The following is a 17,412-nucleotide window of genomic DNA, read 5'->3' as shown; positions in this document are numbered from 1 at the left end:
TTTCAAGTTAAAATTGCTCCCTAATGTTTTGCCTAACCCCCTTTGTTGCAGTTTGCTTCCCCTTTCATCTGGAGTAGTTGTGTTGTCTTTTCCTCTTTGCAGGTATTTGAAAACTATTACCATCTCTCCCCAGTGTCCATTTGTCCATACCAAGAAGCAGGAGAAATTTAGAAAGATTTAGAATGGAAATGCACCAGAGCATCTTGACTTTACCCTGAGGGGACAGTGTCAGTCAGTAATACAGGTTGACAGGATTTGGGGCTTATCAGACAATCAAGGTTCTCTGTAATACAGTTCCTCTTGCCAGTATCCTTTACTATCTGACCCTGCATGTGGAGTTTATCTGATGCCATCAGCAGAAGCTGACCAAACTCAGCTGTATGTGACTTCTGAGACACCCCAAGATTGCAGGCTGGGTTGTAAATAACATTTCAGCCCTGTGACTTGAGTTCAGTCAGCAATAAACATGGGAATACAGGTGCAGAGAGTAATTGGATCATAATTTCCATTTAAATGAAACTGCAAGAGTCTGTGAGTTTAGGATATGAGTAGGGTAAACCCTTGTGTTATAGGAACCAGTTTGGGAGATAGATAAGAGAGAAAGTGCAAACAGAACCCATTACAAAATAAATGCTTTTTTCTGATCCTCAGAAATGAATACTGCCTTCATTTTTATTCATCCATCACCCATCCATTATCCACATTATCCTCCATCATTGATGCTAAACAGACATGACTTTCCTTAGCCACTTTTAATCCATACAGGAGCTTGTCTTGCATGTATTCATTTACCATCTTCTATGTTATGTGGCATTTTAAAATCTAAACAGGATCAGCTTATCAGTCCCATTTTTTGTCTGTAGTACTGCCTTTAAAAAGAGCCAGTACATGAGTATACATAAGTAAATTGCACGAGCTGTTACTGTGATTCTATTCCACTAAAGTTGTATTTCTTGAGATTTTCATACTTCTCAAAAGTTAGGGTTTTTTGTAATTTTTTGAATTTTAAAAACTTATTCATTTTTTTAATCACTGATTATTTTTTGGACCTGGTCTGCTTTGGAGGTCAAGTTTAATATATAACTCTCCATAATTTCCTTCCTACAACTGTTATTTTGCTTGTTTCTCTCTAGTCTTTTGATACCTTGCTGTTTCAGAAAGGGTATAAAAGACAACTCCTGATAGTCCAATAATCTGTCTGTCATCTCTTTCAGGACCCCAAAGCGTGTTTCATCTGGTCTTTGGGCTCTGACTGTTTTATGGATTTCAAATTACACAAGACTTGTTCTGGAGAGGTTGCTGATGTCTCCAGTTTTTCACTGTCCACCCTAGGACACATTGTTTTCACTTCTGGCATCTCACCTTTCATTTTCCTTGCAAGATGAAGAATGTGTTTAATTTTGCTGCAGTACCTTATTCTGTTGTGAAGTACTTTTCATTGCTCTCCTTTGTTTCAATGCCTCTTCCCACTTATCTTTTGTGTACTTCTGAAGTCTTATGTTGATTTCTTTACATTCAATTATTTTTGGTATTTTATTTCCCAATTATCTATTCAAGATTTTGTTATAATCACCTTTTCCTTGACTAAAGCCTTTTTCCTTGTATATCTCTAATGACTTAATCCTTCTCTTGGCAACGAACTTCCTAGGTCAGCTTACCAGACTTTTTGTTTTTATTACTTTCTTTTAAAAAGAATAATGAATTGCTCACGAAAGAGGCTAAGGTGACAGAAGATAGGACAAGATTGGTGTAGGAGTGCAGAGGCATCACAGAATCGATTCCTGTGCCTGCATCCACAGCAGAGCACACATGCAGACCAGAGATGGGTTGCTGGTTGCCATGGAAGGGATGAATGGGAGAGCACCCCCTGGCATGTCAGACCTGTTGGGGTGCTAATTAGAGGAGCTTATAGAAGGGCCAGACACCTTTTAGCCATCTGTGTTGAGGAACCCAACACCATTTTCAACCACTTTCCCTTATTTCAGCTGTTAGCTGTAGTATTATTTGCAGTATATTTGATCTGCATCATTGGTTCTGCTGCTCTATTTGAAACACAGGATTAAACACAGCTTTGATAGAGTCATATTTGCAAATATGAGTAAATAACATGCATGAACATATGGGCAGTGTCTGGGATGCAGAGCCAGTAAGACTTGCTCACGGGTGTTGTGGGGTGTGAGAGCTTGGGTAACTTTAGCAAAAGCTGCTAGGGACTAAGGGGTATTTTTCTGTCAGGGATACCAGGCCTGCCTTCAAGACTGCTAATCAGCATCTCTTGCAGCTTGATCCTGAGCTTTTAATCCAGTTTCCAGTCTTGGTGATATCAGCCCTGCCCTGAGGTAATGGAAACAGAAGGATCAGCCGGTTGCTATCCTGCGGCAGAGCGCGGTACCACGGCGGCTCTTACACTGAGATCGCTGTGGCACGGTATCGGGGACAGCAGTGGTGCCTCTTAACAAGGATTTTATTCCCCTTTGCCATGCCATTCATTGTGCAGCAGTCTGGTTAAGCAGCACTGATAAGCGGGGTGGTTTGGCCCATGTATAATACTAATCCTCATAAAACTGACTCTGAAGTAATTGATAATTAAATCCCTGAACTGCTGTCATGGACTGTAAGTATTATGAGTGCATTAAGGGGTTTGTTAGCTTTACGTTATGCCAGGCAGAAAGTGAAATAATGATGAGTGCTCCCTCAAGTGTGATCTCTTAAGTGTGATGCCTAAAGTGTGGTTGGATCAGTGATCCTTCTTCATCAGTACGGTGTAGGACGTGCAGTGGCATTGGCTGCAAGTGCCTTTTGAAGCAGTGCTGCTCCTTCGGTGGTGCTTTGCCTCAGGAGGGTCAGACAAGCAGCCTGACTGTAAGAAAAAGCATTCTGCAAAGTAGGTAAAATGAGAAGTCACTAAGTTATGATCTTCTTATAGGTGCCGTAGAGTCTCTGAAAGCTTAACATTTGTTTATTTGATGTAAATAGACTCTACTCTTTCTATGGGAAACTTGTCAGTCAAAACAAGCATTGAAGCATACTGTGTCTATAACATGTAAAATATTAATATGTTTTTCTTGGTTATAAAGACTTCTTGAAGCAAGTGTGTTAGGATTTGCATTCATTAGCTGATTATTTTGATGGAATTAGTGTCTGATTTGGAAAAGTATAACAGAGATCTCATCGTTAAAGCTTCACTTTAATTATGCTCATTAATTTAACTTAATTCTACATTTTTCAGTAGTGTTTTGGGGTATTTTTTTCTCGAAGAGTGAGTTAATGAAATGTTACTTCCTTATTGCCTCTCTGTGTATTAAACTTGTCAGTCCCGAGGGTCTAGCTGCTCCTCTCATTTGTAAGCAAGTCAACTTTCCTTGAAGACAGAATTTACCCATAAATCAGGACTGCAATATTTGTCATTCCTGTGGACAGACACAGATATATGCATATATTTGTGTCTTTGCATATGTATAATGTATTTCATCTCAAATGCCACAATATGCCTACAGCTTTCTCCCAGCAGGAAAGCTTTATTTTCATGTTTACTCTCAGGAATAAACAATGTAATAGTGACCTATTAATTGAACATGTAAATTAGATTTGATGATAGAAAAGAGGTCTGAGTTAACTTCCTGAAATATTGCCTTACTGTTACTCCAGCTCTGTCTGTACTTGAGGTACTTGGATTTGAACTGGCAAGCTTCTTAACTGGCTAAGGAAAGAGGGACAGGGGAATAATTCAAAGAGGAAAATGTTCTCTGTCCTCCACTAACCTGAAGAGTTTTCAGTTCACACTCTCTATTTACTTTGGGAGAGCAATCTGACTGTACTTCACTTAAAAAAAAAAGTTTCAAAGGGACACACACACACTTCCTCATGAATTTTTTTTAAGGACATTGTCATCTTACTTGAGACATTGCCATCTGCCACCTCTCTGCTCCAGTTACTGTGTCTTCAAGGAATTAAACCCCATCATATTAGAAGGGTTGTTTCTGTGACAGTTGTACCAAGCTGTCATTTCTAAGAACAGTATGTGGAGCAATCTGGGTGTAGGAACAGGGGAATGCTTCCTACCTTGCCTCCTTCCTGCTCAGAGCCAAGCGTTGTCTCTGGCTGGACACCCACAGCCCTTCTGAGCAGCAGGGGCAGATGAGATGCAGCTCCAGTGCAGAGAAGTGTTCTGGCTGCTCTGGGCTGCCAGTGGAAAATGCAATGAGTGAGACTCATGCATGGATGATTCCTGTGCTGCAAGATTTTGAGGGATGCCACGCTTTTCACAGTAACTGCTGAGTGAACATGGATATTTGCAGCTTGAATGAGTTGTGAGATGACAAGTTCTTAGGGTGTTGAGAATGTGCTAACCAGCCTTGGTTTGCCAGGGAGCTGGGAAGGTGCAGAGCAGTTTTTGGTGCTTTTAAATCTGAATTGTGAGGAGGGGAGCATTTACTACCATATGATGGCAGACTGACCCATCAGAAATTAATCAATGTTAATCAGTGACAACTGTTTGGCCTTTGGAACTGACCTGTCCCAGGCTTGATGGTATTTGGGTGAGAGACCATCAGGGCAGCTGGGCTCAACTTGCTCACTGCTGTTCAGGTGTAAACCATTAAAGCCTCTGTTTTAAAGCCCCTTTCCTCAGTTCTTGTTCAGAGAGAAGTTGTTATGTCTGTACAGGGAAACCACAAATGTAGTGGCATCAGAAAAGAGTTCTCACATGTATGATTTGTTTTTGATCTGCAAAGATACAAATGGTTGGGTTAACTCAGCATGTATTATCTCTGACTGATGCAGTGACATTGGAGGTAAGTTTTTTACCCCAGATTTCCCAATATGCAATAAGAATAGAGATGTTCAGATCATCAGTAAGTGAGAGAAAATGGCATTTAATGATTAAAGTTTTAAAAGAAGTGCTGGTTAAAAAAAAATTTTTAAAAAGGGAAAGCAAAGAAAACTAAAAATCCTATGACCGGATGACAAAGACTTGCCAAGGAACCCTTACTTACAGAGTTTTAAAGTCTTAAACTGTTACTCTTTTTCATAAGAGCATATCTGTATAACTAATTTCTTTAATTTTTCATTCATTTCAGCTAAAACATATTTCAAATTTCACAGTGAAATTACATGAAAGTTGCTTTTTACCCATGCATGAAGATGCAATTCTTGTGCAGTGGGGACGCATAAGAAGTGGAGTTCAGACTTTTAACAAAGTCTCCCCAGGCACATCTAGTTTGTGTCAATCAGTCCCTACTCAAAATGTTTTTATGTTTCTGGATGGGAACAGCTTGAAGTGTCATAGAAAATCACTTGTGTGCATACAGACAACAATACTTAATTCTATAATTAGCTTCAGGCAGTGAGACAACTACAAAGATTTTTTAAGCTTATTTTGGCAGATTTTCATTAAAATAAAAGCTGCTCATTAAAATAACTTTTGTTTTGAACTCCCAGACCTTGTTTGCAGGAATACTTCTATACTTTTAAGGAACAGAAATAAAGCAAAAAACATGCATGAGAAAACTTGATGAAGTTTAGAACAGAAAATATGTACAATAGGCTGGTGTCTCATGTATTTTAATGAGAAAGAATACACAAAATTACTTAGTTTTAAGAATTTGAATGCATCCCTAATGAGGATAATGTCCTGCCCCCAGGTCCTCATGGTACAGAAGAACTGGATTACAAAGAAAAGAAGTGAAAAATAATTTCAGGATTATGATGAGTTCAAGATGCAAAATATTGTTAGTTCAGGGGGAATTGGAATTGAAGTCATAAGCTAGAAACACACAAAAAAGTATTAGAAAAAACCACTGAGTCCTCTGCCCAAGTCTGGAAGAATGACTTTGAAGAAAAGGTAAAGATGGTTGGCCAGTTTGTAACCAAAACCCTTTTGGTTTTAAGGAAATTCTTCTTCATTCATGGTGCTCGGTCACAAACTGCAGAGAGCAGTCAGTCTGGGGATTTGTTGTGGGCATCCCTGTAGTTGAGCTGGGGACCTGGGAGTCTCAGGTGAGCCACACTGCCCTAGGCCAAGCATGTTTGAAATGCTTTTTAAATAAAGCCATTTCTAACTTTATTCCACTGCCCCAGTGGAATTTCCCCTGTTTTGTTACAGGAAGTCTGTGATATTTATAGTTTGTTGCTGTAAAATGGAAGTATCTCTCCCTCCCTCGATTTTCAGAGATGCTTAGGAAAAAGAAATCTCAGCTTATGCAGTCCAGGTGCATTTTTTGGAAACTGTAAAACCCACGAGAGACAGCCCCATGCCTTCTCCCTGCTGCCACTGAGCTGGGCAGGTTCCTTGCACCTGCAGCTGCTTACCACGAGTACTTGTCTCTGCTTCAGATCTGGAGGCTGCCTGGGCTTGGTCCCGTCACTGATGCAGCACATGGAGTATTTTGCAGTGGTGGGGAAGAAGTCTTGTCTTTGGAAGCAGTAAATCAGCCATAAATGAGCTGCAGTAGGCCACTGTCAAAGCAGTGCTGCACAAACCTGGCAGTGAACTGATGGTGGCCATCGCCGCCTGTCTCTTCTCTGTGCTAGCGTGCCTGCACCTGAAACCCATGGCTGCCTTTGAGCCCCTCTTCACAATATCCAAAGGAAACCACATTCAGGATCGTAGTCCAAAATTGCCTCTGCTGGTGCTAGGGGTGGGGAGTGAATGGGGATTTTAGTAGTCTTTTCTTACTCACTATAGGTATTTGTTATTTTCATTTGGGTTACTCTGCACAGCGTGTACTTCTCTGGGCTGGCAAACATGCTGCAGACATCCATCTCCTTGTGTCTTAAGAAAGGGCTCAACCTGGGGAAAGTAGGTACAGAAATGCATTTTTAAGAGCCTAGAGTATATAAATTGTTTTATTCATTGAGCAAGGAGCATTTTTTACATCTTTAAAGGAATGTGCTTTATAGGAGAACAAAACTCTTTTTAGCTTGGTGTTACACCTATTTCTGTTTCAAAAGGAAAGGCTTAGTTACATGAAACAAAGCTTAGCATTAGTATTGTGATGAGGTACACAAATATCTTTCAAAATCCCTGTAACATTTTTCTGCTCAAAGGAGTTAGTCTTGTTTTCTCTAAAGTCTTCTCAAAGTGAAATGCTTCATTAAAATTAATAAGGCTGTGACCTACATAGTTTACAAAAGAATTAAATACTGTAATAATATGACCATATTCTTACTGTGCAGTTAATTTGTATTTTTCTATATATTATGAATGTTTACTTCTTCCTTTGAAGTTTGTGTTGGTCTAGTGTACAATAGTGTTCACTGAATAAGAGCAGAAAAAGGGTGACTTTTTGACCTTTTCAGAATATGTTGGTAGCTTTTAATGCTGCTTTTTTTACTATCCCTGATTAAACACTAGCATCAGGTTTTGGAGATTGTTGTTAATATTTTTTTTAAAAATATGGTTTTTTGCTGCACAGAATTCCACAAGGAACAGGAATCTGGTATTCTCAAATTTAGGAAGAAAAAGCTCTGTCCAAATTGATGTACAAGTGAGGTCTGGAGTCACTTGGGTATCCAGACCTTCCAACCAAAAGCAAAATCTAATTTTTGGTCCTTCACCTTGAAGACAATACTGCCATGATCATGGACCTGTAAAGGAAAAGAGGAGCATTTGTGAACCTGTGTTCTGTATTTGCCTAGGAAGGTTTGCCTGAGCAGGAGCAGCAGCCTACAGGTTAGGACAGAAGCTGGAGACATGAGTGTTTGGTAACCACAGGCAGAAATCACTGCTGAACTGCTCCTGTGGTCTAACTCCAGGTGTTATACACCAGCTACTGGTTTATAGTAGCTGGTGGGTGTCACTCACATGGGCTGGTGTCTTAGCAAGGAAGAGTCCACCAGTGGAAATGGCCAGTGGTATGTTAAAAAAGTAGGACTTTACGGGTCATGTCCTTGTTCCCAGGCTTGGTGCAAGAAAAGGGAAAGTTTTTTTTAGTGGAATTTAAAAGAAGAATTTCAAAGGAGTGTTTTCTTTGAAATACAAAGAAGTTCTGTGTCCTTGAAGAGGACTGTTGCTGGTTTACAATACTTTCCAAAATTGGAGGTTATGTGTAGCGTGTTTGTCTCTGTGATTTTTTTTAATTGGCACACAATAAATGTAAAATTAGAAAGTGATACAGCACTGAAGAAGATAACATTAAAAGAAATTTGTAGCAGTGTTGAACTGTGTTACTTTGCTGGAAGTTTGAGTTAGGCCCCATGGGTACTTGGCATATTTCACCTTTTAAAAATGATTGTGACCTGAAATTTTTCCACCAAATGTCTTTTCAGCGCAGCAAAAAATAAGACGTCACTGCAGTCTGATCAGGCATTTAAACTTGTATTCAGTCTTAGTACTGCCTTTATGTAGTTGGGAGATACAGGTCATGGTCTCACAGTTAACTTATTTAACAAAAATTTATTTCTTTTTCCTTTTTTCAGTTGATCTTAAGAAAGGATCATGTCCAAGTGCTGCAAAATCAAATCTCCCCAAGCCCTGCCCGTCTGGACTCCGTCCCCCAGGTTATTCACGGCTGCCAGCAGCTAAGCTGGCTGCATTTGGGTTTGTCAGGAGCTCGAGTGTGTCCTCTGTCTCCAGCAACCAGTCCAACGACAGCGCCCAGAGCGACCAGAGCAGGACAACTAACCGTAAGTCCCAGACGTGCCCTTCTTTCCAGAGGGATATTAAACAGATGTGTCCCAGGATTGTGTAGACTGTGGTTTCTATATGGTTCCGAACTAATGACATCTGTGCAGTACTCACTAATCTCTTCTGTGCCACTGACTTTGGTTTGGTATCTTGATTGCCCAGTGAAGTTTTTTAAAAAATATGAATAATAATTATTAAATATTATTAAACAAGCATTAAATTCTAACACCTGTTTAAAATATTAATAGTGAGGGATGAATAGGGCCTGAATGTTGAGGAGGTGGTTTTCCTTGCTACAGAAAAAATTCCATTAAGAATGAATTTGAGGCATTCTTTCTTGTATTTTGTTTTTTACCTGGAACATGCCTTCTTACAAGCTGAAATAGTAAATAAACAGAGCAAACTGTGTTTGTCAAGTAAATGGCAGCCAATGCAGAACAGGACAAATATTATCTAAAATAGGAGATACAATCTTTCTCATCTACTTTTCTTCTGCTTCTTAATATTCAGTATAATAAATTCAGCCAGTGATATGAAAAATTGAGCCAGTGATATGAAAGAGATCAGGACTGATATCGTAGTACATCTACCAGACTTTGAATGATCCCCTGGCAGAAATGTCATTCCAAATCCTATTTTCTGCAAAGGCTGTTAATTTTATTAAGTACAAAATAATACCCACTGGATTCTGCAGTCCTTGGGAAATGTGCACATGCCCTGGGCTCAGAGCAGAAAGGGGGATTGAGGGATTTTCGAGCCCGTTTTTCTTTGAAGACTAGATTGAGCCTGAACTGTGTCAATATCAAAGCAAGTGGTATCAGCCCAAGAGGGGTGCAGACAGGGCCACCAGGTGACATGAAGCAGCAGAGGAGACAAGATGCTGCAGACTCCTAAATCTTTCACTGTTTGTATTAACAGTGAAATTAATTAAAATAAATACAATTAATATAGTTCAAAACCCTAAGGATTTTCTCTTTCCCCTTTACATGGGGTGATTGAAATGCAAAAGACTGATGTTAGCAGGGACTTTTAACTTTACCAATGCCCCCAAACATGCTTGTATCTTGTTTTACTGTTGGACTGATCACTCATTTTTTGTTATTCCCTAATAAACTTTACTTTGAGGTAAGTCAGCCTCTTTCGCTTTGTGCTTTTACCCTACATTTATACCTTTGGAAGACTTCTCTTTTTACTGGTGTTGTCACCTTTTAGTCTTTATTTACATAAGCCTGTGTTAAGGACAGAATTACCTGATTAGATCTAAACTACATCTCTACAAGCAATATTGTTGTTTAGCAGTTTCAGCAATTTCAGGTGTGAATCTGAAAAAAATGACAACTGTAGGTACAACACCATCCTTGAACACACCAGATGTATACAGGTTCATACAAATCTAAAACCAAAATACTCCAGTCTACTGAATTGGAATCAATTGATTTCTGTTAAAAAAAATGTGGAAGAAGCATTAGCAATCTCAGGCATAGAAAGTTACATCTGATTCTTCAGTTCTCTTAAAAGAAGTTGATTTCATTTATGTATTCTCGTGTATTTTTATACTATCTTTGTACATTTTGCCCATAAAAACTGAAGGACATGGAAGCATTTGGTTTCAGCTGACTCAGCTGAGGATGGTAGTCCTCTTTAGTGTTGGGATCAGGATGATGTGACCATCTTGTCCATAATACAAGATCAGTTTTGATGGGTATGAAAATTACCCAGGGGAAGTGTTCTGCTTGTACGAATTCATGTAGAGATGAGCTCAGGCCATCACCTGGTGAAAAACAGCATCTATAACTTTGCTCTTGCTGCCAAGTTAGATAACTCATGGAAGCTGTTGTGGAGTTTCCCTCCACCTCCAAGTGAGAGCAGGCAAATGAGCCCCTCTCAAGGGTCATCCCTCTCACATGTCTCAGCTGTCTGGCCCAGAAGTCTTTTACTTCTCTGTAGTTCCAAAAGCAGAGTGCTTCCTCCTGGACAAAGGTGAGGGAAGGAGAAGGTGTGTTGCCAAGCAGGTGAGGAAACATCTGGTGTTTAGGGTAAGTTGGTAAGTCAGGACTTGGTAAGTCATCACACAAGGTGACACCTACCATCACCTGCTTGCTTTTGATTAAAGACAACGTGACTCCTGTTCATGGGGCAGATGGGTAGGAAGAAAAAGTGTTTCCTCACTGTAATTTATTAACTTTAATGGAAATGTTATCTGAAATGTTATGAAACTGTGCCATCTTTTTCTATTTATAGTCTGTGTGCCAGCAAGAGTTAAATTAGTTGCCCAGTACCCAGGGAGCACAAATTAGCTGGTTTCCATTCTACCACAGCTTATTTAACACAGAGCAGCAGTGCACTTAAACATGCACAGAAAGGACGTAGGGGAGAAGTGTTGGCTAAGGAATCTTAGCATGACATATTATTTCTTCCCTTCATTGTCTGCTGGTAGAACAGTTTTATTTAAATTAAATAAATAGCTGATTCTGTAGCTACTACCTGAGATCATGTCTTTGACTAAATCAGGTCTCCTAGAGGGCAAGCAAAAGCTTTACTGTTAATTTCCTAGCTCAGTAGGGTAGCAAAATGCAAAATTATCTAGCTTTGGAAGTCTTCAAACACACATAACGCAATTTTCTATTTAAGCAGTATCTCTGCATGTCAGGGAGACAAAAGTAGTTGATAACATCTTACAAGTGTGCATTTGTTATAAATAGAGGAGCTGCTACTGTTGTAAATCATGGAGCTCATTTCAAAATCATGACATTTTGTAGGTTACTAAAAAGCCAATGACTATGGCTAGGTGGGAGGAAAACACTGGTTTATTTTAGGGAGAGAGTGTCTCTGGGTAAACAGTGATTCTTTAAGGGACCCTGGTGAGATCCTGTTCTTGCTTTTCTCTCCTCTGCCAGATGTCTTGTGGTGCTAGTTCTGCCTAAACACATTTCTTTTCAGAAGTCCCAGCTAGTGTCTCTGTCTAGGGTGTAAAACCCACTTGTTTAGAAAAAGGAGACATGATGTTTGTGTTGAGGGGAAGTTTGTTAAAGGAGCTGCAATGTGGCAGCTTTGTTCTTCACCAGATTTCTCCCCTTCCTGTGACCCCTCTAAAAGCAGTAAGCCTGGAGTGCATGGTGCCTGTCCTGTGCTGCTTGGTTCACTTTCTGGCAATACCTCACATATTCAGGTTGACACAATTAAATGGATTTGAAGCTGTGGGACTGGGCTCTTTTCCCACAGTGACACAGGACACACTGGTCACTACTTGTCTCTTGTCCTCGGGTCTTTCCTGGAGTTCTGTCCCAGGGCTGTGGGTATCACCAGTCTGCTCTTTGCCAAAACCCTGCCAGCAGTGACAGTCTTGTCACCAGCTGCTAATCAGGATCAGTCACGAGAGGGCTCTGCTGCTGGTCCTGCCCAATTTTCTGTTGAGGCTGAAGGGGCAGCCTCTGGGAAAGCCCAGGCTGAGGCTCAGCTCCTGGTCCTGTTACCAGTAGTCCAAAGATCTGTTCTGTGGCACAGATAGATTTCTCCACTAATATCACTAATATCTTAGTTCAAGATTACCTGCAAAATTCAAATTTAGCCCCAGTTCTGGTGTACTACTTTTGAGGTTTTCAAAAAATGCCTGATATTTTAAACCATTATTCTTTATTTAGAAAAAGAGAATTTTGTATGCCTAAAAAATGATTTGCAGTGGAGAGAAACAATTGTATAAACATAAAGAGAAACTTCCACTTTAAACAACTTGTAACAAAATACTTCATGGATTTTTTTTTTTTTTTAATTTTAAATGCACTATATGGAAGCTTTCCCCGTGTCTGCCCCAATAAAATTTGCATGAGACATTCACGTCATCCACCAAAGGCCACAGTTGTGGGATGTGGTTCCCAGTACTATCTTGTGATTTTGCAGTGAGGTAACATGATGCTCAGACTGTACCTTCTGTTTTACTGGTTTGAGGAGCTCAGAGTTTTGCATTTTGAACTGGTTTGAGTGGCCTGTATCTGCATTTTGAGTGACCAGCTGAATGTCCCGCTCACACAATTAGCTTCATGTGCTTCATCAGCATAGACTCCAACTTGCTGTAGGTACCACGTGGGAAAGAGCTTGTCAAGCACTGTGGAAGAATTTGATGTGTAGAGGATTGGAAGGAAGGTGGATTGTTTAGAATGAGTTAAGGCTAAGAGTTCAAGAGATGGAAGAATGTCAGTATAACATCGGGAAATACTTCATAGTCATAAGGTCTACTAGTCTGTTAAATAATCTTCCAACTCAAGCAGTGAAATCCCTGTTGCTTAAGATTCTTTAAATAGAACAATGGCACGGTGTTAGAGGCAATTCTTCTGTGTCGACATGCTAGACTAAAAGACATAATGCTATTCAGTATCTACCCACAGCTCTGAGTGCTGAAGCAATTTATTTTGGGAGTGAACAAGAAAATGGGGATGAATATTTCAAAACTTGTTTTAGTATCTCATGACAGCTATTGTTTTGTTAAAAATGATAGAGAAATGAAACTACATGTTTTATTGATGTAAGCCTCCATGATCTTTTCTTCAATATATATATTTCTCACTAGTTTTTGACCTTGAATTGCCTGACCTTGCTAAATGTTGAATTTCCATTCTAATAAGCAACAATGTCAAAGTGTCAGATTCAGGTGGGTGGAGACATGAAGAAATTAAAGTGAGCACAGAGCCTTGAATAGATGCTTAATTGGCTCCAAAATGGGTAGAAGATTCAGAATTGTCACATGGTAGACAGGTAAACCAGTTGTTCTTAAATACATAAGTATTATGTTAATATGAAGAATTTCCTGCATGAAAATACTTTCCAATCATATTTCTATGGTTAATTTTCTGTTCAGTTTTCTACATGACAAATTCAATTCTTTTTTCCCTTCTGATCATGTTTTGATATTATTGCCTTGATGAAAAATCACTTTATGCCATCATTTCACTGTGAATAGGACTAAAATAGAACAGTATTGAGATTCTCAGCTTTGTGGGTTGAAGCACCTGGAAAAGTGCAGTATGCCAGCCAGGAGGAGCAAGGGCTATAAGACATTTTAGCTGCCTTTACTTAGCAGCATTTACTTTTCATACTCTTGTTGCTAGTTATGGGGGGAAAAAAGATTAAAGTAATTACTTGGGGGTGTGGGCACAGAAGTTTATTTCTGTTTGCAGAGATTGAAACAACAGTGCTGAAGTATAATAATTAATTGGTTATTAATTTCAGTGGGTTTTAGATATGGTGCTTATGATAATATTTTAAATTTTGTATTATTTTAATAGCTTAGATAATGTTGTTGCTGTCTCCATTGTTACCTCTTCCCCTGCCCATCAGAACACATAGCAGAGGGGAGCACTTCCACATTGGAAGGATCTTACCACCCCTTGTAATGAATAAGTAGAGGCAGGAAGATCAAGCTGGTTTGGAAATGCAGAACTACTTTTATATGAATATGCCAACCTGAAATATTTAAAGGGTTTTCTGTTTTGCTGAGCTTAAGTTTGTCAAAACTGAAGAAATCCATGAAACACTGAATTCTGCAAAGCTTGCTTTTTATGAGCAAAGAAATGTGAAAAGAACTTTGCCAAGCTGTTGTGCCAGCTCAACTTGAGTGCTTAATCATCATGTTTGTTATTGTTATAAAGTGCCATATAAAATCTGTGGTTTTAGTGTAAGAAGTCCGGTCTGGGAGATTCTGTGTCTGTGTTCTAAAATTGTCCTGGCTCATACCCGGCAACTCCAGTTCCAGTTTTTGGCACTTATTTCTGTCTGGCTTTTAAAAAGTGGCTTAAATGATCAACCTCACTTTCCTGTCTGTAAAATGGAGTGGGAGAGTACCGATGTTTGTGCATGTACTGGGTAACAGGACGGCAAGGAAGAAACAGATAGTGACAAATCCCCTTTCCTGGCCCATTTCCACACAGGATTATTTGACTGATTATGTGCACCTAATTTAGTCACGGCGACTCTTAGTGTTTAATCTGCAGAGGGCAAAAAGTAGTTCAAACCACTTGCACATCAGGCTGCCAGACACCAGTTTACTGGAGAGGGCAGTGCATTGCCCCAGGATTAGATTATTCCCATTACAGACACCCAAGGTGTCTCTGTCCTTTAACTCTGGGAAAATGTTGATTCAATTATCAGCGTGGTGGATGGAGCTACTGTGGCAACCTGCCTGGTCCCCCTATACTGGAAGGTTTCATCAGCCCCTTCTTTATTTTAAAGGTGTCCTGTGGTTGATTTTGTGCTTCCTTGGTCAATAGAAAATCATGACTATTTTATTTATTTGCAGTTTGATTAACTTAAATAATTTTTAGAGGGATACAAAGAAACCAGCAAAGCCATTTCTAAAACAACCTTTTTTCTTTTTCTATCTTTATTTCACATTTTTTAAAATGTCTGGTCTTCAGTGATCCTGAAGGGTGTGCCCTCTGGTAGGGATGTGAGAGAGACATGAGGAAGAAGAGAGCTGGTGTGCAGTGTGGGTTTTACAGTCTGGGGAAAAACCTCGGTCAGTCCAGAGCCAGTAACAGGCACAAGCACTGCATTCATCTTTCTGGGGACACTCAGCACTTGAACAGTGGCACTTAAAGTGTCCTTTTGAAAATATGAAGACAAGGAGCTGCTGGAACATGTCTGTCACGTCCAAATTAAAACCCCTCTTAAGACCAGAAAACTCACTATAAATTGTCTCTTTTTCATACTCTAATCTTCCTATTCTATCTGTTGAGGGGGGAAATACTCGTTTAGAAGTGAACCCTGTGGGTATTCATTGAAATGGATTAATCTTTTAATTTAGCCCAGAGAAAAATTAAGGAATAAAGCTTTGAAGAAATGAGAACTCATCCATTTCTCTTTTTCTTTTTCCTTTTTTTTTTCCTCCTAATTTTTTTCTCCCCTTGCCTTCTAAAGGAATCACAGTAAAAATCTTCAGTCTCCCACTAATGAAGTACGACCTTGCAGGACTTTAGAGAAACTTTCTGCTTCACCATGTCTCTCTCATGCATTTCATTTCAGTTTATATATCAATATTTTAAAAGGGTTAATTTTGGATGTCTAGCTATGGGGCTTATCACTGGCATATTCCACTGACTTCATCTCCAGTTTTTGTGCTTTCTGAAATTCAAGCCTGTGGTAATCTAGATGAATTCAACTCTATAAAGATACATCTTCAAAAAGCACCACATATTGCTTCTGGTGCAGTTCTGCATTTTGTATTGTCTGTGAGGTTGAAGCCAGTGAGCACAGTGAGGCATTCTGGCTTTGAAATCTTTAAGTAAATCAAACAGTTGCCTGACTGAACCAATTACTGTCAGTGACAAAAATCATTACAGACTCTATGATAATAGGCTTTCTTCCAAAGGTAACTTCCCCCCTCTCCGCCCAGAAATAAGTATTAATTTGAAGATACAAGAAGTTTGATATGGTAGTTATGAGCCAACTTTGAGTCACAGTGAAACAAAGAAAAATACCTGTGTAACAGTTTGGAGTTATGTAAATTTTGAAAGTATTTTTTAAATTATGTTTTCCCTTGTGTGATTTCTGCTTAGGGTCAGTGAGGCTGTTAGCTTGTTTTCGTAAACAAGAGGCAAATAAGCTGAGGTTCAGTGTTTCTTTGATCTCTTTCAACAAGGACCAACATTTAAAAGTGAAATTGAGATGATCTCCTTGCAATCATATTATTAACAGCTGTAGTCAGAAGGAAAGTGTTGTGAATTTGTCACACAGTTCAGTCCAATTGCCTTACCAGCAATAAACAGGACCAAAGTTACAAGTACTGTGAATATGACTGGCAAATCTCATTTAGACTGAAAGGTTTCAGAAAACAAAACTGTCCTCTTTATAGAACATGAAAAATCAATTAACAAAATGGTACGCTTTTGCGAAATGAAGTGTGGATAATCAACACAAACAAATGGGGATTTGGAAAAAGCCTGTAAACTGTCCCTTTTGGGAGGGAGAGTGACTTATTAGTTGAGGAGAACCATGTGGATTAGTGCAGGTATGTATTAACAACGGAGCAAAGGAAGACAAACTTCAAAGATGTTTCTAATCTTTGATCCCATTAGGAATCCTGCAGAAGACTTGTGAATTCTAATTTAGTAGCGTGAGAAGTGTTACAGCCAAAGGAGTGCAGCACTATTTTTAGAGGAAAAACTTTTTCCATGTAGAGGTTGGGCTGGAGTATCACTCATGACATTTTTTTCCATCACACTAAACTAGTCCAAACAGGTTAAAATTGAGGTCATTTATGTAAGTCTTTCAGGTGCTTTTGAGAATATCTGAAATAAAGGAAGGATTAGCATCTTTTGCAGCTTTCATTATTGCCATGAGTCTGTTAATTGTTATCCAAGAACTTGAAAATTGCAGTTTAAACAGCTTCCTTCTGGCTTGCTGCTTGGCAATCTCTAGAGGCCTGGACAAGATTACATGAGGCTGTAAACAGCTCAGAATGTAGTGGTTCTTTGCCTTGTGACAAGTGTGAGACCATAGGCTTTCAATGTGGGACTTCCAGAGTTAATTTAAATGCTAGAAGAAAGCTGACTGAAGTCTGAAACAAGTAAAACCACTGCTGGCAGAAAAATGACAGACTGAGACCCTCCAACCAAGAACACTGAGGTGAATAAAACAGGAACAATTGCACAGTCTTTTCCTCCATGTGGGAGTTATTGGAAACCGTGGGCTGTTGGCACACAGGACATCGGTGACACCACCATTAGCAGTAGCAGATGTTCAGTCCCTTGGAAATGAGCCCACGAAATGGTAATATGCTTCCCATGGGGCAGCTT

General features: G+C 39.5%; 1 protein-coding gene across 6 annotated transcripts in view; it reads left to right on the top strand.

Moving 5' to 3' along the window:
• Positions 1–17,412, top strand: part of MTUS2 (microtubule associated scaffold protein 2) — a 261,088-nt gene that overhangs the window by 112,833 nt on the left and 130,843 nt on the right. For all 6 annotated transcript variants that reach the window (XM_058045826.1, XM_058045827.1, XM_058045824.1 and 3 more), the window contains one exon: positions 8,419–8,625. In XM_058045826.1, coding sequence (XP_057901809.1) covers positions 8,419–8,625 — 207 coding nt within the window. The remainder of the gene's footprint in view (positions 1–8,418; positions 8,626–17,412) is intronic.

The sequence above is a fragment of the Melospiza georgiana genome, chromosome 2 (genome assembly GCF_028018845.1).
Source record: "Melospiza georgiana isolate bMelGeo1 chromosome 2, bMelGeo1.pri, whole genome shotgun sequence".
In the NCBI taxonomy this organism is placed as follows: Eukaryota; Metazoa; Chordata; class Aves; order Passeriformes; family Passerellidae; genus Melospiza; species Melospiza georgiana.
This window is presented reverse-complemented; position numbering and strand designations above follow the sequence as displayed.